This window comes from Poecilia reticulata, chromosome 9, assembly GCF_904066995.2.
Source record: "Poecilia reticulata chromosome 9, P_reticulata-male-v2, whole genome shotgun sequence".
Taxonomy (NCBI): Eukaryota; Metazoa; Chordata; class Actinopteri; order Cyprinodontiformes; family Poeciliidae; genus Poecilia; species Poecilia reticulata.
The window spans coordinates 18,174,911-18,198,393 of record NC_088838.1 but is presented as its reverse complement, the minus strand read 5'-3'; the positions used below and the strand labels follow the sequence as shown (position 1 = coordinate 18,198,393).

Here is a 23,483-nt window from a genome sequence, read left to right as displayed (position 1 = left end):
CGAACAATCCAATCAGCACACAGAGAAAAGTCGTTTCTTTGCCAAACGGCTGGAGTCTATCTCACCAAATTCTGACATTCACTGTAATGTGCTGCACAAATGGAAATCAGAGAGCCTTTCATGGATGACAATTGTTTCTGCTATTTGCAAATAGCAAACATTTGCTGGATGTGATGCTTGACAGCATGCTTGAAAGCAAATACACAAGTATTTAGCTGAATTTGAGAGGTCAAGCAAAGTTGTCTGTGCAGTTAGAGTTCAGGAGATCTTTGCTCCAGGTGTCAACAACTCTGAGCTTTGGTCAGGAGTGACCTGAAGAAGCTCTCCCATCAGTGTACCATCTGACGTTGTTTAAAACATTCCCACTGGATCCTGCTGGATATTTGACCTGAACAACAAAACAAGATATCAGTGCCCGGCCAAATACTGTGGAAGGCTAAACAGCACTTCACCTGCACTTGATTTGTGACTTGCAAACTGATTAGCACTAACTCCTTATTACATGAGATAAAGATTGTTAATGGGACTCAAGTCTAGCAACACAAATAAAAGTTAAGTTTGGATTTGTGTTAGTGTTTAGACCACGAATTTGAGCTAAATCTCAAATATTTGGGACTTGGATGTTACTCAGTTACAAGCCTACGATTTGTATTTCCTGCTCTGTGCAGTCCATAAAGTCAAAAAAAGAGAAACAAGAAGTAGAAGAGTGTAGGAAAACAATGTAAAAATGTGAGTCAATAATGTAAACTGTAAAGAAATAAATTATCCTTTGACACTTAATTTGAAAGTTGTACCAGATGAAGAATAGATATAGTTTCATTCATAAAAGAGTTTCTGCAACAGAACAGGAAACAAGTCATAATCTGATCATGTGCCAGTTACATATCAATAAAGGCAACATAAAAATATAAAACTTCTCAGTTTGTTTTAAACAGCCTGAGAAACAAGGGATGGTGATAAATTACAGATTTATTTGTTTGGAGTTGATTTAACCAAATCCAGAACAAAGGTCCACCAGGTATTTTGTGAACTGAGGGTCTCAAAGCAAGTGTGAGACAAAAGTAACATGATAAAGTTCAACTGCAAGAGGAACTAAAGAGCTGCTTCTTCCTGTTGTTCGTAAAGAACGTTCACATGTTTTTACAGCATCTCTATTAAAAAAAAAATTTGTTGAAACGTGCAGCCATATTCAGTAAAAAGGAATATGCATTTCAATTAGAAACCTTGGTCAGATTAAAAGTACTATTTGGCTTTTTAGCAGGTACCAAGCGTACAGTTCATTAAGCCAACATTTCTGTATTAAAATTTTTTATTATATTGATCTGATGTTATATTTTAATCTTAAATGTTGTTTTTAGTAGTTTTAGGTGGACAATCATTGTTAGCAGCACTGGCGAAGCGAGTTCTTCCAAAGTGTTGGGGATGAGAGTCAGCTGTGGGGAGACTTTGGCTTTCAATGCAAGAGGAGGGCATAGATCTATTTTGACTAGATCTATCTCTATCAGTCTCCTGTAAAATAATGAAATACTTGTCACATAGTAGCTCAAGAAATATAGAATGTTGTCTAAAATGCACGATGTAGGCATGCGCATTAGTATGCTTAGCTGCAACATTCACGTTTTATCATCTTGAGCAATACTATAAATCCTACTGTTTTGTAATTTCTGTCACTTGGTTTAGGACAATTCATGCAGTATTTAAAATGAATACTCTGATTTGATTGAAAAAGATCTATCTATGAGTGGCTTGTGGTGTGGTTAAATTACATGCACTTTGTTAAAGCAAATACAAGGCCAAACTTGTATTCAGAATGCAAGGAGCAAGAGAGCTGGAGTAGAGCTCACACTAGGACACATAACGAGTGTGTGTAAAATTTAAATGCACACGCCACAAATTATTTGTTTACATAGATATGTGTGCTCACATCAGTTTTACTGGCCTGCTCAAATATGAAATGTTTTCAGCAAGATTGTGGGAAAAGTGAGGGCGTTTAACCAGTTTCTGATATGGGTGACATGGGCAACCACCCAGGGCGACATGTTGTGGGAGGTGGCATGAGGGACCCCCCTCCCCCACCCATTCACACTCTTACAAGTGGAGGAGGACAAAAGCTACACATTGTGTTCATTGCTGCTGCACTTTTTCTGTATGTTCACAGATCCATCATGTTTTTACCACAGAACCAATTCAGGGACCGGTAACAAAACATCATCAAACCAACAAACCACAACTCCCCACCCCCCGTCTGCAACTTCACGCCAGGGGGACGAAAAGGTGGTTCACCCAGGCCGCCAAAAAGGTCTTTTCAACCATTTTATGAGAAAAAGCGTGGATGTTTTAACACCCACTTGCCGCATGTGTTTGACGCCCATGAGAACTTGAAATGTGATTCTGTGAGTAATTAATCCATACAATATGAAATTATTTAACTTTTCAATAACACGTATTCTAGTTTAATAATAATTATTGTACTTATGTATTTAGAGAGAACTGTTAAGATAGTCTTTTAAAAAAAACTAATACGTTCAAATGCGTGCATAATATTCTTGTTTTTCTATTTATTAAAGAAGCAATAGGGCTTAAATAATGGATTCCTCCAAATACACATTTCAGCCGATTCATCTTAGGTTTTCCTCATTCAAGAGGAAAATTCTTGTTCTGTTAGTAATTTCTTTGTGTTTTTGAGAATATACTAGCCTTGAAAAATGCTTAGACTTCTCAAATATAGATAAAATAATGACTAAAACAGATTAACAGATTGTAGAGAAACAAAATGAGCAGATTCAGTTTTTTTATTGAACAAATGACAATAAAGATTTTATACATCAAATTACATATGTACACATTTTCTTACATGACTTGTTTTAATAATCTTTACTAACACATTGTCAAAAAGTGTTCAGCAAGAGATGACAACAACTTCACTCACTTCTGGTAAAAGCAGTTCAGAGTATCCAGGGGACAAAGATATTTTCATATCCTCCATCTTGTTCAGTTGTACACCAAAGAGTGGAATCAGAGTTGTTTTCTGTAGTTTGTGACTCTATCCACGTGATACCTCTTTTTTCAAGGTAGGGCTATTCTGGTCCAATCTTATCACCTATGTTACTGTTGGTCAACTTTGTTGCTGTTATAACAAGTTTGTCACATGGTACTCTGAACAATCAATTCAACCCAATCTGGATTCAGCAGAGTTCAAAGCCAGTAAATGTTTCTGCTAATTGCAAATGGCAAACCTTTGGTGGATGTAATGCTTGAGCATAAATATACAAGGTTTTGCCTTTGGATGAGTGCATTGTTCGTTTTTCTATATAAAATACAATTGATTTTTTAAATCTTGTTCTTAACACTTAAAACCATGACATTTATATCACTTACTGATTGTTTTTGTAGTAAACATAAACAAAATTTGATTTCAATATACAATTCATGAAATATACTCACTGTCAAAATATATTTCTAGACATTTTATTTACTTATTTTTTGCTTCATATAAACATCCTCGCCTCTAAATGTGAGTGGAAGCTCTGCCGTCCATGGAGCTGGACCTGGACAGGAATCGACTGGTAGTGCGTCCTTCCTCAGCCATTGCGTTCTCCATCTTTGAAAGCAAAGAGCTCTTTAGCTTCTTCTGGAAGTCGTTTCCCATGAAGACATACAGCAATGGATTGAGGAAACTGTTTGCTGATGCTAAAATGACACCCACATGAATTCCAGTGGTTAAAACGTTGTTGTCGTGTTGGTGGTGGTTCAGCTCCATCAGGACAAACACGTGGTAGGGCAGCCAGCACACGAAAAATGTAACAATGAGAGCAGTCATTACTTTGAAGGGTTTGGAGGACTTTGCCATCCTGTTGTTTTGAAGTTTGAAGATGATGATGGAGTAACAGATGATAATGACGGTGAAAGGAACCACGAAACCCGCAATGAAGCGGGTCACAACAGTAATCATGTGAGTAGATTTTGGGCCGTAATTATTGTAGCAGGACTGAGTTCCAACAGAATTCGTATGGACCTCGCGATAGATCAATGAGGGAATGGACATTCCGGCGGCGAGAAGCCAAGCAAAAACAACTACGGCTGATGCCTTTTGAACAGAGCGGTAGTTCTGGGCCCAAACTGGAAACATGACGGACACACAGCGGTCCATGCTGATGACGATGAGGAGGAAGATGCTGCTGAACATGTTGATGAACAACGCTGCAGAGGTGAACTTGCACATGAAGGAACCAAATAACCACTCTTTCATTGCTATATTGACGATGTTAAACGGCAGAAAAACACAGAATAAAAAGTCGGACATGGCGAGGCTCAGGTACCAAATGGTGTTCACAGTCTTCCTCATCTTAAAGCCAGAGATCCAGATGACCAGCATGTTCCCAAGAAAACCCAGCAGAAAAATTACCACATAGATTGCAGTCAGAAGCACACAAGTGCCTTCCTTCAGACAACTTGGTTTGTGTTCTAAAGCTGTTTCTTCGGGTGTCAGGATGTTGCCGATACTCGAGTTGTTTGAGTAGTTGTAATCTGGGAATTCCTCATAACTGAAGTCTTCCATTTTACCTTCCAGAAGAATGAAAATTTTTGAGACATTATTGATTACAAATAAAAAAGGAATAATCAAAAAATAAATAAATAAAAAGAATTATGGTTGATTTTAAAATGAAAACTAAATAACAGAGTCGTAAAAATAAGTACCTTTTGCTTGGTCTCAAATTCTCTGCCGTCTTTTTGTGGTTATTTTGTTCTGAGCTGAGCACCGACTGAGCTGCTTCGTTTCTCTCAGATGCTTTAGAAACAGCATATATGATCAGCTGACAGGGGAGGTTTCTCAACACTTCCATCCCCTACGAAACTTCAGTACTGCATTCTGAGCTCATACTTTTAAAGATCGGAGATATTTTGTGCTTGTTTGTAAGTGATCCGTTTGATCTTTTCACATTTTTTGTTTTGTTTCCAGAGGAATGTTCCATTTTATTATGTCAATGACATTTATTATACATTTATTTAGAGAGTTGTTCTCTAAACATAATACCAGTAACCAAGACATTATTGTTTTATGAGCTTTACAAGCAGCTAATACTCTAGTGGGGTTTCTGTGCAGGAGAAAAGAGAAGTAATGAAGCAATTAGACATGTGTGATTTAGTGAGTATATCTTGTGAATCGACTGTAATGTTTCTGAGAAATCTGTTACTAGCAGTTGCCACATGTAGTGAAGAACAAAGTAAAACTCTAACTTTTGTTGCAGATGTTTTGACTTAGTTCTCAAAAAATAAAAAATTACAGCTGGAGTAAATACACCAGCTGTACTTACTGATTGACTGGGTTGAGTGTGGTCGCTTTGCTCAACAGAGGAAATAAAAACTGTGGTTTCTGCATGTGTCCGGAAAGGTTTGCGCTTTTTTTAAAATTCATGCTGCCATCGCTGTGTCAATGTTTTTATTTTTGGGGCGGGGGGGTTGAGACATTGTTTTTATACGTTTCACTGTAATTCATAAAATGCTGATTGCAAACAATCATGTAGATTTATTCATTATTTGCTTTAATTTTATTTTATTTTAATTAATCATTGACAGTATGGTCTCAAAAGACCTTTTGTTTTGCTTCAAAAGCCTGGCGACAAACAATAATGCAAACTTTAGAGGAAATACATGTTAAACTCTGCTTAACATGTATTTCTACGACTTTGAGTCATTTATCACATTATATTTAGTACAGAGGTGTGAAAAAATGTTTGCCCCCTTCAGTGATTCAAAACGTCAAACCAATTCAAATATTAGTCAAAAACAACACAAGTAAATTCAAAATTTTGTTTTTAAAAGAAGGTGGTGTGCTGGTTTACTAGGTGGTTGCCCTCTAAGCCATTTGGTTGTTGCACCATTTGCTGCAACAGCTTCAGTCAAGCTTTTGCAATACGTTGCAGAGTATTTTCCTGTGGTGACGAGGAATTTTGACCCACTCTTTACAGAATTGTTATATTTCAGCCACACTGTAGGGTTTTCAAGCATGAAAGGCCTTTATGCCACAGCATCTCAATAGAACTTTGACTACGCCACTCCAAAGTCTTCATTTTGTTTTTCTCTTAGAGGTGGAATTGCTATACGTTTCTCATAAAAAGGTCAATTGGCACCAAACTTGGCATGGGGGATCCTGGTTGGATGCCTAACGATCCTATGTCGTCATAGTCAGACCTCACCTAAGCTCCACCCCCTCAGAACAGGAAGTGACTTTTTTTTTACTTGGAAAGCTCCAACACTGGCTCCCTTGACTTAATCAAGATGATCTTGTGTCAGATGACTAATAACAAGTTGGTCTCACTTGCTTTAAAGCGCTAAGAGTTTTCAGTGGAGGCCGTGGCCATGGCAGCGCGGCGAAGTCACAGGTCCCGCCGACGCCATACGTTTGGCTCTAGATTCCACGTTTCAGCCGAGCTGCACCAAACTCACTGAGATCGATCCTTGTCCACCGCCCCTCAATAGTGCAATAACTATTGCACTATTGAATCCAGTGCAATAGTTTGTGGGCGTGGACTAATTTCTCCACAGCGCCCCCTAGACTATTTAAAAAAATTCAGCCCCAAGCCATGCTTTATCCCAGAATTCTGAAACTTGGTGTATCTCGTCAGTTGCATGGAGGAAACGACTGCTAAATGCTTCCCTCACATCAGTTGCAAACTGGATGACAAAAGCTATACATTGTTTTCATTGCCGCTGTGCTTCTTCTGTATGTTTACAGATCCATCATGTTTTTCCCACCTAACCGATTCAGGGACCAGTAACGTAACACATCATCAAACAAACCACAACTCCCGTCTGCAACTTCACGCCAGGGGGACGAAAAGGTGGTTCACCCAGGGCGCCAAAAAGGCCATTTTAACAATTTTATGAGAAAAAGTGTGGGTGTTTAAACACCCACTTGCCGCATGCGTTTGACGCCCATGAGAACTTGAAATGTCATTCTGAGTAATTAATCCATACAATGTGAAATAATTTAACTTTTCAATAACAAGTATTCTAGTTTAATAATAATTATTGTACTTATGTATTTAGAGAGAACTGTTAAGATAGTCTTTTTAAAAAAACTAATACGTTCAAATGCGTGCATAATATTCTTGTTTTTCTATTTGTTAAAGAAGCAATAGGGCTTAAATAATGGATTCCTCCAAATACACATTTCAGCCGATTCATCTTAGGTTTTTCCCATTCAAGAGGAAAATTCTTGTTCTGTTAGTATTTTTGAGAATATACTAGCCTTGAAAAATGCTTAGACTTCTCAAATATAGATAAAATAATGACTAAAACAGATTGTAGAGAAACAAAATGAGCAGATTCAGTTTTTTATTGAACAAATGACAATAAAGATTTTATACATCAAATTACATATGTACACATTTTCTTACATGACTTGTTTTAATAATCTTTACTAACACATTGTCAAAAAACTGTTCAGCAAGAGATGACAACAACTTCACTCACTTCTGGTAAAAGCAGTTCAGAGTATCCAGGGGACAAAGATATTTTCATATCCTCCATCTTGTTCCGTTGTACACCAAAGAGTGGAATCAGAGTTGTTTTCTGTAGTTTGTGACTCTATCCACGTGATACCTCTTTTTTCAAGGTAGCCCTACCTGGTCCAATCCTGGTCCTATTCTGGTCCAATCTTATCACCTATGTTACTGTTGGTCAACTTTGTTGCTGTTATAACAAGTTTGTCACATGGTACTCTGAACAATCAATTCAACCCAATCTGGATTCAGCAGAGTTCAAAGCCAGTAAATGTTTCTGCTAATTGCAAATAGCAAACCTTTGGTGGATGTAATGCTTGAGCATAAATATACAAGGTTTTGCCTTTGGATGAGTGCATTGTTCGTTTTTCTATATAAAATACAATTGATTTTTTAAATCTTGATCTTAACACTTAAAACCATGACATTTATATCACTTACTGATTGTTTTTGTAGTAAACATAAACAAATTTGATTTCAATACACAATTCATGAAATATACTCAATGTCAAAATATATTTCTAGACATTTTATTTACTTATTTTTTGCTTCATATAAACATCCTCGCCTCTAAATGTGAGTGGAAGCTCTGCCGTCCCTGGAGCTGGACCTGGACAGGAATCGACTGGTAGTGCGTCCTTCCTCAGCCATTGCGTTCTCCATCTTTGAAAGCAAAGAGCTCTTTAGCTTCTTCTGGAAGTCTTTTCCCATGAAGAAGTACAGCAATGGATTGAGGAAACTGTTTGCTGATGCTAAAATGACACCCACATGAATTCCAGTGGTTAAAACGTTGTGGTCGTGTTGGTGGTGGTTCAGCTCCATCAGGACAAACACGTGGTAGGGCAGCCAGCACACGAAAAATGTAACAATGAGAGCAGTCATTACTTTGAAGGGTTTGGAGGACTTTGCCATCCTGTTGTTTTGAAGTTTGAAGATGATGATGGAGTAACAGATGATAATGACGGTGAAAGGAACCACGAAACCCGCAATGAAGCGGGTCACAACAGTAATCATGTGAGAAGATTTTGGGCCGTAATTATTGTAGCAGGACTGAGTTCCATCAGAATTCGTATGGACCTTACGGTAGATCAATGAGGGAATGGACATTCCGGCGGCGAGAAGCCAAGCAAAAACAACTACGGCTGATGCCTTTTGAACAGAGCGGTAGTTCTGGGCCCAAACTGGAAACATGACGGACACACAGCGGTCAATGCTGATGACGATGTGGAGGAAGATGCTGCTGAACATGTTGATGAACAACGCTGCAGAGGTGAACTTGCACATGAAGGAACCAAAGAACCACTCTTTCACTGCTATATAGACAATGTTAAACGGCAGAAAAACACAGAATAAAAAGTCGGACATGGCGAGGCTCAGGTACCAAATGGTGTTCACAGTCTTCCTCATCTTAAAGCCAGAGATCCAGATGACCAGCATGTTCCCAAGAAAACCCAGCAGAAAAATTACCACATAGATTGCAGTCAGAAGCACACAAGTGCCTTCCTTCAGACAACTTGGTTTGTGTTCAAAAGCTGTTTCTTCGGGTGTCAGGATGTTGCCGATACTCGAGTTGTTTGAGTAGTTGTAATCTGGGAATTCCTCATAACTGAAGTCTTCCATTTTACCTTCCGGAAGAAAGAAAAATTTTGTGAGACATTATTGATTACAAATAAAAAAGGAATAATCAAAAAATAAATAAATAAAAAGAATTATGGTTGATTTTAAAATGAAAACTAAATAATAGAGTCTTAACCCTCCTGTTGTCCTTGGGTCAAAATGACCCGCCACTGTGTTAAACCCCCCCCAAAAATCCCCTAAATGTTATTTTTTTAACTTGAGATTTTAAGACTTTTCCTAGATTGGCTAGATTGGCCCATACAATAGAAAAAGTTAAATGTTGTTTTTATTCACATTTCCATGTAAGCTGTACAAAAAAAGGTTCAAAGATGGTCTTTGGGTCAATATGACCCGTGAGGCAAATAGAGTTGAAATCAAGGTCACAGAGTTATTTACAAACCACAAAATGTAAAAGTTTTAGTTGTGTCAATCAGTAGCAGAAGTAAACAAGGCAAATCAGGTGGTGTTCTCGCAGACTTCAGAAGAACACCTGTTATTTCAAGAGGTTATAAAAGGTCCTGCATAACAGGACCCCGAATTGTGTCTGTGCTGAAGCCATGAGTGTGCGTTATAACACTGAAGAGGCTTTAGAGGCGATTTTCTCACATGTCCAGCAAGATAACTCTGATTCAGAAGAGGAAGCAGAGGATGTACCAGAAGAAGATGGAGAGGAATACAACCCAGAGCATGATGAATCATCTTCAGAAGAAGAAGAAAACCCTGAAGCTGAAAGTGAGACTTTCCTTTCAAAAAATGGCAAAATAACATGGTCCTCAGCAGCATATGACCAACACGGCAGGCATGCAGAACAAAACATTATAAAGATGACCCCAGGACCCACAAGGTATGCCGTTTCTCATGCCCATGATATTGTTTCTACATTCTACCTGTTTATCACACCAGCAATAGAAAAAATAATCCTGGAGATGACAAATCTGGAGGGTTTTCGCAAATATGGAGACAGCTGGAAAAAGATGGATGAGATTGACCTGCAGGCCTACTTAGGGCTGCTAATCCTAGCAGGTGTATACAGGTCCCGAGGTGACGCTGCAGCTAGTCTATGGGATGCAGAGAGTGGAAGGCCAATTTTCCGAGCCACAATGCACCTCAAACTCTTTCACACCTACTCAAGACTGATACGATTTGATGACCGTGAATCAAGACCAGCAAGACGTGTGACAGACAAACTTGCAGCCATAAGAGAGGTATGGGACAAGTGGGTGGAGCGGTTGCCCTACCTCTACAATCCAGGGCCTGATGTAACAGTGGATGAGCAACTGGTTCCATTTAGAGGTAATCTGTTTTCATATTTGTAATAAAAGTGATTTTCACTATTGATTTCTTTGACTGTTTTCTGTGACACTGATACTAATCACTGATGCTAATGTCTTTTGTCCAAAGGTCGTTGTCCTTTCCGGCAGTATATGCCCAGCAACCCAGCAAAATATGGGATCAAGTCATGGGTGGCTTGCGATGCCAAATCAAGCTATGCTTGGAAAATGCAAGTCTACACTGGGAAGTCAACCAGTGGATGCCCAGAGAAGAACCAGGGGATGCGAGTTGTGCTTGATGTGACAGAGGGACTGAGGGGTCACAATGTGACATGTGACAATCTCTTCACCTCTTATGAACTCTGACAGCAGCTCCTGAAGAGGAAGATCACCATGGTTGGTACAGTTCGAAAGAACAAGCCTGAGCTCCCACCTGCACTGCTTGCGTCAAAGGAGAGAGAGGTCTTCTCCTCAAAGTTTGCCTTCACGCCCACCACCACTCTAGTTTCCTACCTCCCAAAGAAAAACAAGAATGTAGTTCTTCTGAGCACACTGCACAAAGACGGCGACATTAATGATCGTGAGGACAGGAAGCCAATCATCATCCTGGAATACAACCGCAACTAATGAGGTGTGGACAACCTAGACAAGGTGATTGGAACATATAGCTGCAGAAGAATGACCGCCCGCTGGCCCCTGGTCATCTTCCACAACATCATTGATGTGTCCTCCTACAATGCCTTTGTGATTTGGAGAGACATCAACCCAACCTGGATGTCTCGTAAGCACAACAAGAGGAGGGTGTTCCTGGAGCAGCTAGGAAAGGCACTTGTAACTCCACTCATTGAAAGAAGGAAGCATGTCCCCCGCACAGAAGCCTCAGCAGCAGTTGTGAAAGCTATTCAGAGTGCAGCAGCTCCTGATCAACCTGAGGATCCATCTACCACAGCCACTTCCCCAGCTAAGCCAAGTAAGAGGAAGAGATGTCAGTTCTGCCCTCAAAAGAAGGACTGTAAAACACATACTGTGTGCTGCAGGTGTAAGAAATATATCTGCAAATTGCTGTGCACTTGCATACTGCCCTACATGTGCTAATTAATTGAATGGGTTATGTTATTTTTCATATTTTTGTATTGTACATTCTCTTAAATTGTTCACTGGAGAAAAGTAAAAGAAAATGAGTCACTGAGATGAATAAAAATGCATTCAAAACCCCTTTTTGCACATTTTTTTATTTTCTTAAGCTATAGAAATTCAAGTGGAGAGGGAAAACTCAAGTATTCACACATTTTGTGGTGAATGACAATATACAAGATGAAATTTGGTGTTTAAAATTCAATTAAGCTGCTTATATTGGGGGTTTAGTGGAGACGGGTCATTTTGACCCGGAGGACACAGGGTGTATACAGAAAATGAGGACGACAGGAGGGTTAAAAATAAATACTGGAAATAAAAACTGAGGTTTCTGCATGTGTTTGCGCTTTTTTTAAAATTTATGCTGCCATCGCTGCGTCAATGTTTGTATTTTTGGGACGGGGGGGTTGAGACATTGTTTTTATACGTTTCACTGTAATTCATAAAATGCTGATTGCAAACAATCATGTAGATTTTTTTATTTGCTTTAATTTTATTTTATTTTAATTAATCATTGACAGTATGATCTCAAAAGACCTTTTGTTTTGCTTCAAAAGCCTGGCGACAAACAATAATGCAAACTTTAGAGGAAATACATGTTAAACTCTGCTTAACATGTATTTCTACGACTTTGAGTCATTTATCACATTATATTTAGTACAGAGGTGTGAAAAAATGTTTGCCCCCTTCAGTGATTCAAAACGTCAAACCAATTCAAATATTAGTCAAAAACAACACAAGTAAATTCAAAATTTTGTTTTTAAAAGAAGGTGGTGTGCTGGTTTACTAGGTGGTTGCCCTCTAAGCCATTTGGTTGTTGCACCATTTGCTGCAACAGCTTCAGTCAAGCTTTTGCAATACGTTGCAGAGTATTTTCCTGTGGTGACGAGGAATTTTGACCCACTCTTCTTTACAGAATTGTTATATTTCAGCCACACTGTAGGGTTTAAGCATGAAAGGCCTTTATGCCACAGCATCTCAATAGAACTTTGACTACGCCACTCCAAAGTCTTCATTTTGTTTTTCTTAAGCCTCTTAGAGGTGGAATTGCTATAACTTTCTCATAAAAAGGTCAATTGGCACCAAACTTGGCATGGGGGATCCTGGTTGGATGCCTAACGATCCTATGTCATCATAGTCAGACCTCACCTAAGCTCCACCCCCTCAGAACAGGAAGCGACTTTTTTTTACTTGGAAAGCTCCAACACTGGCTCCCTTGACTTAATCAAGATGATCTTGTGTCAGATGACTAATAACAAGTTGGTCTCACTTGCTTTAAAGCGCTAAGAGTTTTCAGTGGAGGCCGTGGCCATGGCAGCGCGGCGAAGTCACAGGTCCCGCCGCCGCCATACGTTTGGCTCTAGATTCCACGCTATACATTGTGTTCATGGCCGCTGTGCTTCTTCTGAACGTTTACAGATCCATCATGTTTTTCCCACCTAACCGATTCAGGGACCAGTAACGTAACACATCATCAAACAAACCACAACTCCCGTCTGCAACTTCACGCCAGGGGGACGAAAAGGTGGTTCACCCAGGGCGCCAAAAAGGCCATTTTAACAATTTTATGAGAAAAAGTGTGGGTGTTTAAACACCCACTTGCCGCATGCGTTTGACGCCCATGAGAACTTGAAATGTCATTCTGAGTAATTAATCCATACAATGTGAAATAATTTAACTTTTCAATAACAAGTATTCTAGTTTAATAATAATTATTGTACTTATGTATTTAGAGAGAACTGTTAAGATAGTCTTTTAAAAAAAACTAATACGTTCAAATGCGTGCATAATATTCTTGTTTTTCTATTTGTTAAAGAAGCAATAGGGCTTAAATAATGGATTCCTCCAAATACACATTTCAGCCGATTCATCTTAGGTTTTCCCCATTCAAGAGGAAAATTCTTGTTCTGTTAGTATTTTTGAGAATATACTAGCCTTGAAAATGCTTAGACTTCTCAAATATAGATAAAATAATGACTAAAACAGATTGTAGAGAAACAAAATGAGCAGATAATTTTTTTTTAATTGAACAAATGACAAGGATTTTATACATCAAATTACGTATGTACAGATTTCCTTACACGACTTGTTTTAATAGTCTTTATTAACACATTGTCAAAAAAGTGTGCAGCAAGAGATGACAACTCCACTCACTTCTGGTAAAAGAAGAATATATAAATTTGTGTCATAATTTGCAGGTGAAGTGGTGAGAAGAAACGCAGATGAGCCCAGGTTGTCATATTTAGAAGATGATTTAATGATAAATTAAGGTAACCAACTCAAAGTCACAGGCAGTGCTGGACGTGGACAGACAACAAATGTATGACGAGGACCCGACAAGGGACACAGACAACAGGTGGACTTAAATTCACATGGAGGGTAATCAGGGAACTAGACACAGCTAGGATCAATCAACACGGAGGACAGGACAACACAGAGACTCGCAGGACACAGAAAAAACCCAATAATTAAATACACAGAAACAGAACGCAACAATTTATGAAATATACTCACTGTCAAAATATATTTCCAGAAATTTTATTTACTTATTTATTTTGCTTCATATAAACGTCAATGCCTCAAACTCAGCATGGAAGTTCTGCCGTCCATGGAGTTGGTAGTGTGACTGGTAGTGTGACTGGTAGTGTGACTGGTAGTGTGACTGGTAGTGCGTCCTTCCTCAGCCATTGCGTTCTCCATCTTTGAAAGCAAAGAGCTCTGTAGCTTCTTCTGGAAGTCTTTTCCCATGAAGATGTACAGCAGTGGGTTGAGGAAACTCTTTGCTGATGCTAAACTGACACTCACTCTAATTGCAGTGACTAACAACTTGTAGTCGTGTTGGTGGTGGTTCAGCTCCATCAGGACAAACACGTGGTAGGGCAGCCAGCACACGAAAAATGTAACAGTGAGAGCAGTCAGTACTTTGAAGGGTTTGGAGGACTTTGCAATCCTGTTGTTTTGACGTTTGAAGATTACGATTGAGTAACAGATGATAATGATGGTGAACGGAACCACGAAACCCGCAATGAAACGGATCACAGTGGTAATTGTTTTAGCAGATTTTGGGATGTAGTTATTGTAGCAGAATTGAATTCCATCAATCATCTTGACCTTACGGTAGATCAATGAGGGAATGGACATTCCGAGGGCGAGAAGCCAAGCAAAAACAACCATGGCTGATGCCTTTTGAACAGAGCGGTAGTTGAGGGCCCAAACTGGAAACATGACAGACACACAGCGGTCAATGCTGATGACAATGTGGAGGAAGATGCTGCTGAACATGTTGATGAACAACGCTGCAGAGGTGAACTTGCACATGAAGGAACCAAAGAACCACTCTTTCACTGCTATATTGACGATGTTAAATGGCAGAAAAACACAGAATAAAAAGTCAGAGATGGCGAGGCTCAGGTACCAAGTGGTGTTCACAGTCTTCCTCATCTTAAAGCCAGAGATCCAGATGACCAGCATGTTCCCAAGAAAACCCAGCAGAAAAATTACCACATTGATTGCAGTCAGAACCACGCAACTGGCTTCCTTCAGACAACTTAGTTTGTGTTCTAAAGCTCTTCCTTCAGATGTCATGTTGCTTGAGTAGGTGTAATGTGAGTATTCCACATAATCGACGTCTTCCATTTTACCTTCCAGAAGAAAGATGAAATTTCTAAGACATTATTGATTATAAATACAAAAAAAAATCCTTTGCTTTAGAAACTGCATATATGATCAGCTGACGGGAGGTTTCTCAACACTTCCATCCCCCACGAAACTTCAGTACTGCATTCTAAGCCCTTACTTTTAAAGATCGGAGATATTTTGTGGTTGCTTGTAAGCGATCTGTTTGATCTTTTCACATTGTTCATTTTGTTTCCAGAGGAATATTCCATTTTATTGTGTCAACGACATTTATTAGGCCCGAGCAGCGAAGCGCTGGCGAAGGCATATTGTAATCGCAAGATTTCTCGACTTGACCCATACTCGTCTCCCAACCAAAATTTTTGGATTCCGGTGGAATCGCAAGTGGGCATGGCCAAACTACTCTACAGCGCCCCTTAACATGAGTTTGGTGCCAATTGACCTTTTTATGAGAAAGTTGTAGCATTTCGTTTGTTTCGGCATACTCGGCAAACTTGGCGAGTATGCCAAGTTGGCCGTTCTGCCACGCCCCCTGAACATATACGAAAAGTCAATTTTATTGATAACTTTTAAAGCCCCATGCCTTTACTGCATTCTGATCAAGAATGAAGCCAAGGAGTTTGTCAAAGTTCGACATGAGTAAAAATGAAAAATGGCCAAAATTTGGCCTTTGACCCAAAATGGCTGCCTCCCTGTGCATTTTAGAGGGTACCTCCAAAAGACTTTTTCTTGAATCGGGGGGATCTACCTATGTACCGAGTTTCAGATCTCTACGATCTACGGTTTCCCCCAACTTGGCATGAGGGATCCTGGTTGGTTGCCTAACGATCCTATGTCGTCATAATCTGACCTCACCTAAGACCCGCCCCCTCAGAACAGGAAGTGACTTTTTTTACTTGGAAAGCTCCAACTCTGGCTCTCTTGACCTTAATCAAGATGATCTTGTGTCAGACGACTAATAACAAGTTGGTCTCACTTGCTTTAAAGCGGCAAGAGTTTTCAGTGGAGGGCGTGGCTATGGCAGCGCGGCGAAGTCCCAGGTCAGCACAGGTCAAAAGTTATCAAAAGAATTTTTCTATGTCAAAGCATGTGGGCGTGGCCAAGCCTCAAATCTGGCCATTCTCCATGAAACTTCAAGGTGGAATAACTTCCCCTCATTAGTTCCCAGCTACACCAAACTCACTGAGATCGATCCTTGTCCAGCCCTTGTCAGGACTGCAGTCCGAAATGTGGTGGGTGTGGCCTAATTCTTCCACAGTGTCCCCTAGAATTTTTTTTTTTAAAATCAGCCCCCAGCCATGCTTTATCCCAGAATTATGAAACTTGGTACACATGTGTATCTTGTGAGGACCTACAAAAAAGTTTCTTGGAGCCATGCTCTAAACCCAACAGGACGTCTACCATGTTGAGTCAAAGCTGCCATTTTGTCTATTGTATTGATACCGTATCTGAACGAACTCGTCCTAGAACTTTCGAGACCCAGGCTTCAAACTCAGACAGCATAGTCTTGAGGCATTGAGGGTCAAAAGTTAACAAAGGAATTAAAGCATGTGGGCGTGGCTAAGCCTAAAATCTGGCCATTCTCCATGAAACATCAAGATGGAATAACTTCCCCATATAAGCTCCCAGCTGCATCAAACTTCATTTGTTTCATCACAAACCAGAGCTAATCACATTTAAATGGTCAATTGGTGACATCAGTTTAGCCCCACCCCCTTCCAACAGATCCAACAGGAAGTCACCTGTTGGAAGGAGCAGTTAGAGCAGTGTTTCTTTCTGTTGGAAGAAAGACTGCTCTAAATCATACATGCATCATCCTATTTGCAGTGAACAGTGGCCTCTAAAGAGCCCAATAGGTTGAAATTGCAATTCAGATCGACTGCGCTTGTGCGCCGTCAGGTAGTGCTGCGGAAGATGTAGGTGTGTCGCATGGCAGATGGCTGTGGGAACTGCGCGAGAGCGTCGGCGGTGGCAAGAGCTGCTGGCGCTGCTGGAACCCCCGCAGTTGCCAATAGGCCTTTGGCGCGCTTCGCAGCGAGGGCCTCCAATGCCGCTGTTGCTAGCAGTTATCACATGTAGTGAAGAACTAAGTAAAACCCTAACTTTTGTTGCAGATGTTTGACTTAGTTCTCAAAAAAAATGTAACAGCTGGAGTAAATATGCCAGTTGTACTTACTGATTGACTGGGTTGAGTGTGGTCGCTTTGCTCAACAGAGGAAATAAAAACTGTGGTTTCTGCATGTGTCCGGAACTGTTCGTGCCTTTTTAAAAATTCATGCTGCCATCGCTGCGTCAATGTTTGACAGTTGTTTTTTGTTTTGTTTTGTTTTGTTTTGTTTTGAGACATTGTTTTTATACGTTTCACTGTAATTCATAAAATGCTGATTACAAACAATCATGTAGATTTTTGCATTTTCAAAATTTAATCATTGACAGTATGATCTCAAAAGCCCTTTTGTTTTGCTTCATAAGCCTGGCGACATACTATAATGCAAACTTTAAGGGAAATACATTTTAAGCTGTGTTTAACATGTATTTCTACAACTTTATCTTGAGTCATTTATCACATTATATTTAGTACAGAGGTGTGAAAAGATGTTTGCTCCCTTCCGTGATTCAGAACGTCAAACCAATTCAAATACAAGTCAAAAACAACTAATAAATTAAAAATTTTGTTTTTAAAAGAAGGTGGTGTGCTGGTTTACTAAGTGGTTGCCCTCTAAGCCTAATATCTGGTTGTTGCACCATTTGCTGCAACAGCTTCAGTCAAGCTTTTGCAATACGTTGCAATATTTTCCTGTGGTGGGGAGGAATTTTGACCCACTCTTCTTTACAGAATTGTTATATTTCAGCCACACTGTAGGGTTTTCAAGCATGAAAGGCCTTTATGCCACAGCATCTCAATAGGACTTTGACTTTGAAATTTTGTCAAATTTCAAAAACAAAATTCATTTTGTTTTTCTTAAGCCACTTAGAGGTGGAATTGTTGGTGTGTATTTTGGATCACTGTCCTGCTACAGAGCCAATAGTGGAGAAAGTACGCAAAAAAATGTACTTAAGTAAAAGTACAAATACACAGACAAAAATATACTCAAGTAAAAGTAGAAGTACCACATTACCATTTTACTTAAGTAAAAGTAAAAAAAGTATTGGCTTTTAAAAATACTTAAGTAAAAGTACTTGCTGATTAATACCTAATTGCTAATATCATTAAGTGTACCAATCATATTTAATTTTAATACATCAGTAATGTGCCATTTTAATGAACAATGCCACAGATAAAGCATGTTTTTATTGAGTTTACTCTGTAACATAGTTTAGACTTAAATATTTGATTCTATGCATCATAATTTCAGGGATGGAAACATCTTGTCTCTTGTCCTAACAGCATGAACTTCACTTATTTTTGCCACTAGTGGCATTTATTTTGAAAGAAATCCAACTGGCAGTGGTGGACGTGGAACTAAGGAGCCACGTAGCAGAGTTGTAGTCTAGACCACCGAGCCCAAGACCAAATCAAGACCAAGACAAACACCCTGCGCTACATGACACAATAAAATTAAGTTAACCTATCAAAATTGCTTCTCAAATTAATTTCACTGTTTTTTTTAATGGAAATTTTTGAAATAAAATACTGTTAAATTACGGGAAACTTCTGACAGAAATTCTGTAAAAAAAAAAAAAAAAATGTCCTGGCAGAGAGTTACCAGGACATTTTCTGTATTTTATTTTATTTTTTCAGAATTTCCATCAAAATATTTTCCATAATTTAACAGTTTTTTATGTCATATTTACCAATATTTTGTTAACCCAAAACTGAAATTCTCTGTCTATTTACTCTGTCTTTTGTGATAGATTCACAAACTTTTTAAAAAAAAATCTTGGACATTTTGAAATATTTTTGTCTTCCAAACCATTGAAGTCTGTATTCTATACCATATGTTAATTATAGTGTAAAATATATTAAAGTTAATGTGTTTAATATATTCTAAACATAATTTTGAAACCAAACAAAATTTTAAGTCCACAGGAAATGTAGTTGTAAAACACAAAGCGCTTAGTTTGAGGGTAGCTCATGCAAAGTGTTGTAAAAAATGAAATCATTCTACAATCAATTTGCAGACTTTATTTTGCAATGTATCACCATAAATGTCATCTAGTCTTTATAACTAACCTTTACTATTATATATTAAGAGCTAAACATATTCTTGAGCTAGCTAATGTTTATCTTCTGTACATCACAACTAATTTATTGCATTTTACTATACAAATTTTCAACGTATAAATTAAATGTAAAGCAGTCTTGACTCTAGTCTTTGAAGTCAAATAAACAATTTTGTTAAGTTATTACTATAAGATGGAACGTTAAAAAAATTACTTTTGAACATGAATCATAGTTGCTTGTTTCTGTATTTATCATCAAAAATAATTTCCCAGAGAACAAAAAAGTCATGTGAATAGAGATTATTTTCACAGGTGTTTACAAAAAATGCAATGAATGGACATTCATTCAACTTAAAACCGGTAGGCCTAACAGCAGCCAATCAGAGTGGAAAAATATTCTTGTTCTTTGCCATTTTCTAGTTGTTAAATATTCCACAAAATGAGCAGATAAAAGATGTACAACATGCCAGTTTAAACTTTGAACTATTTGCAATATGACAGTGCCCTGCAACATTAAAACATGAATAGAATTGTATCTACATTAATCATAGCTCTTCTTCTCTTCAGTGTTTCTGTCGGTTTCTGGTGGCGCAGCTCTGTGCTGCCTTCAGGAGAATGGGACATCAGAGTATCATCCATAAAATTTCACCCACATGGCATTTTTTGAGCAAACCAGAGCTTTCAGTGGAAAAAAAAAGTTCCAGGTCCTTTTAATGCCATACAAATATGAGACAGAAACATGGATTACATCTTTATATAGAGGCATGTTTTAATGTTACGAAATACAGTTTTACCAAGTTGCTCAAAGTTTAAATTGGTATTGTTATGCATTTAAGGTGTAAAGTTTACCTTCGATCAACACCCTGCACTACATGACATAATAAAATTAAGTTTACCTATCAAAATTGCTTCTCAAATTGATCAGAAAGATCCACATTCCCATAAAAACACCTAGTTATTAAATACTAAGACCTGAAATAAATTTAACCAGTATCAATTCAAACTCTTCTTTATTTTGCTTTGTTTAGTCACCTGCCATCCCTAAAAAAAAATAACGCCCTGGGCGGTTGCCCATATAGCCAATGTCAGAACTGTCTGCCACAACTGAGCACAACTGTCTGCACCATTAAACACAACAATTAACAGTAAAAAATGCCCAACTATGAACACTGTCCAAGGCGCAATAAGCAAGAAGTTACCGAGCAGAAGGAGCACCATGACTGTTCTCACCCTCCCTCCTGCTGCAGTCTGCCATCATGACAGGTGACGAAAAAAAAAAAACCAAGAGCAATGAGCATGCTCTGCATTCTTATGTTCTTGTTTTATTTATTCGCCAATTAAATAAATAAAAAAAAAAAATATATATATATATATATATATATATATATATATATATATATATATATATATAAATGATGTTGTAATCACTTGGTATTGCTACATCCACCACAATGACCGATGACCACAGTGGTGCCTGTGGTCATCGGGGCCCTCGGGGCAGTCACCCCCAAACTGGAGCAGTGGCTCAAACAGATCCCAGGAACAACATCAGATATCTCAGTCCAGAAATGTGCAGTTCTAGGCACAGCCAAGATACTGCGCAGAACCCTCAAGCTCCCAGGCCTCTGGTAGAGGACCCGAGCTCAGAGGATGAAACAGACCACCCGCGGAGGGTGAGAAGGGAATTTTTTTTTTAAATGAAATAAAATAATAGCTACTGCCGTGTACGCAGAGCATTACAAGAACACAGAACGTCTCTCAGTGAGGCTTCAGTCCCATCAATCTTAGTAAAGATCCGTCCAGAAGAATCAGATCGTTCCTGAATGTCATATTATTATATTGCAGACTTTGGTCACAGCGTTGTCCCATATAACACCTCAGTCAACACTTCCACACAATAATTCAGCGCATGAATGACAACTTTTTCTCATCGCACATGCAACATGTGTCTGTACAGCTAGCTTAGCTAGCATCACGTCCACAGATCTTACCTTTCTTTAAAGCAGTGGTCCCCAAACTACGCCGCCACATTTGGTCCGGCCCCCCGAACAATACGAGAGAGCATTCAGATTTTTTTTCATATTGCATTTTTCGGTTTATATGTGGATTTTTCTTCAACCACCAGGGGGCTCTTTAGCAGGAAGTGTGTCCTGTAAACTGTGGGTGTTTTGTTTTGTTGGACTTTTAGGGAACTGCTTGACTTTTATGTTCAGTACGGTTGTTTGCTAGCGGTAGAGCAGATGAACACATGTGCATTCCAGGTGTCCCTCAATGAAATATATACTAGTCAGTCCCAGTGACCGTTTCACTAATGGTTTTTGCCTTTCTAACGCGTTCCGTCGCGTCCCCCGCCCCCTTCAAAAAAATGACTCCGGCCCTCCAGCAGAGAAGGGAAAAGTTATGTGGCCCTCACAGGAAAAAGTTTGGGGACCACTGCTTTAAAGCTTCCTTTCCAAGTGACGTTCAAAGTTGGACGAAGTCCCCACCGTTTGTGAAAGTGAAGCGCTGCTGATTTTACATGTCGCCATATCTTATGATTTATTATTAAATAACTGACGATCAGACAGACATCTTCTCCCGCTCAGAGGAAACCGCTGCACATGTCAGCTCCGTGTGCGAGTAAAGGGGGAGGCGATGGGTGACAACAGACACGTAAGTCACCTTATTGCTTGGATTTTATGGCGCCACCTTAAGTCACTCAACTTCACATTTTAATGGATAAAAAGCACAACTTGACTTGGATGTAACAAGTAACGCAACAGTTTTGTAGAAATGTAGTGAAGTAGAAAGTACAGATACTTACTGTAAAATGTAGTGGAGTAAAATTAGAAAGTATCCATTATTAAATCTACTTAAGTACACGAAAAATGTACTTAAGTACAATAACAAAGTATTTGTACTTCGTTACTTCCCACCACTGTACACAGTCCATGTTCATTTGAGTTTGAGGTCACTAAATGGATGGCCAGACTTTGTCTGTCAGGATGTTTTAGTCGACAAGCAGAATTCATGTTTCCATTTTGTGACAGCAAGTCTTTCACGTCCTGAAGCAGCCAAACAGCCTTTGACTATCACACTACCACTACCAACATGCACCCTGAAAAAAATGAGCATGTGAGAAAATGAACTGAAACGGGGAGCAAGGAGGAATAAAACAATTACCAAATAGACCAGAAAGACGGTTACAAAAATGTATTCAGAAAAAAATGATAAAACAAACTCCATTCAGATCATGACATCCTGATCATTGTCCTCTCCCAGTGATGCTTTTTGTAATTAAGTTGAGATTTTGACAGATCCCTGTAGCTCTGAGATTTCTACAGCCAGCTCAATAAAGGTATAATTTTTTCTTTAATAAATATATGATAATATATAGGGGTTATTTTCTGGTCAGCAGTTAAACTGTACATTAATTTAAAGATTTTACCAAAATAATGTGGACATTAGAACAATGAGAAAAATATTCAGAACCTGAGGGGCTAAAACAGAAACATCAAGATGAATATTTATGCAGATGCTAATAACTAACAGCAAATTAGAGCAGCTAATTATCCTGGTATGCATGTTTCATGACTGTGGGGGGAAAACATACTTGCTGTATTATCTGGTAGAACACGCAAACTACATACAGATACTTATAATTAAAATCAGCAATAATAGCTGTAGGACACTAATGTCATTGTGCTGGAAAATGGCTCCATAGAAACCAAATCCACTTCTGCAAAAAATAAATAAAAAAAAATAGAAGGAAGTTTCCTTCATTATGCATTGAAGAAGAGCTGAACCAACAATATGTCATTTAACATGTCACAAAATCCTTCAGACTCATAACTATGTCATTATATAATGACAGCAGAAATTGTTACGCATTACTTCGTGTTTCACTCTGGATCATCATTTAACTCTGTGGAAAATTACAAAATAATAGATTGTGTAAACTAGATTATCTGACCTACTTAAATGCATTTTAGCAAAATTACTTTCTAAATCCTGCCCAATGCCTCACAGACTCAATTTTCTAATGAAGACAAAGGTTATAAATAATCAAACACATGCACACTGAGCAGGTGTAGACTTACTTTGGGAAATGATCAGCAAGCTTTCTAATGAAACCTGGACACTTGTTTTATGTTTCACAAGCAGCTTGATGGGGATC

The 23,483-nt window shown here is 38.7% G+C and overlaps 3 protein-coding genes across 4 annotated transcripts; all 3 read right to left on the bottom strand.

Moving 5' to 3' along the window:
* Positions 1-2,774: 2,774 nt before the first annotated feature.
* LOC103470307 (chemerin-like receptor 1) lies at positions 2,775-5,400 on the bottom strand. 2 transcript variants are annotated; one of them, XM_008418660.2, is made up of 2 exons: positions 5,316-5,400; positions 2,775-4,563 (listed from the first exon to the last, which is right to left on the bottom strand). In XM_008418660.2, exon 2 carries the CDS (start codon positions 4,556-4,558, stop codon positions 3,509-3,511), a length of 1,050 nt encoding a protein of 349 aa, XP_008416882.2. In that variant the 5' UTR covers positions 4,559-4,563; positions 5,316-5,400; the 3' UTR covers positions 2,775-3,508. The 2 variants fall into 2 exon arrangements, with proteins under 2 accessions (XP_008416882.2, XP_008416883.2); XM_008418661.3 differs by lacking the exon at positions 5,316-5,400 and adding an exon at positions 4,699-4,805.
* Positions 5,401-8,019: 2,619 nt separating this feature from the next.
* LOC145552800 (chemerin-like receptor 1) lies at positions 8,020-14,063 on the bottom strand. The gene is made up of 2 exons (XM_081610657.1): positions 14,042-14,063; positions 8,020-9,130 (listed from the first exon to the last, which is right to left on the bottom strand). The coding sequence occupies exon 2, from the start codon at positions 9,123-9,125 to the stop codon at positions 8,076-8,078; it is 1,050 nt and encodes a 349-aa protein (XP_081466783.1). The 5' UTR covers positions 9,126-9,130; positions 14,042-14,063; the 3' UTR covers positions 8,020-8,075.
* Positions 14,050-17,493, bottom strand: LOC103470306 (chemerin-like receptor 1). The gene is made up of 2 exons (XM_008418659.2): positions 17,340-17,493; positions 14,050-15,168 (listed from the first exon to the last, which is right to left on the bottom strand). Exon 2 carries the CDS (start codon positions 15,161-15,163, stop codon positions 14,099-14,101), a length of 1,065 nt encoding a protein of 354 aa, XP_008416881.1. The 5' UTR covers positions 15,164-15,168; positions 17,340-17,493; the 3' UTR covers positions 14,050-14,098.
* Between the last annotated feature and the right edge of the window lie 5,990 nt (positions 17,494-23,483).

Coding starts and splice junctions, on each gene's coding strand:
- LOC103470306 (XM_008418659.2), bottom strand. CDS start 15,163: ATGGAAGACGTCGATTATGTGGAATACTCACATTACACCTACTCAAGC.
- LOC103470307 (XM_008418660.2), bottom strand. CDS start 4,558: ATGGAAGACTTCAGTTATGAGGAATTCCCAGATTACAACTACTCAAAC.
- LOC145552800 (XM_081610657.1), bottom strand. CDS start 9,125: ATGGAAGACTTCAGTTATGAGGAATTCCCAGATTACAACTACTCAAAC.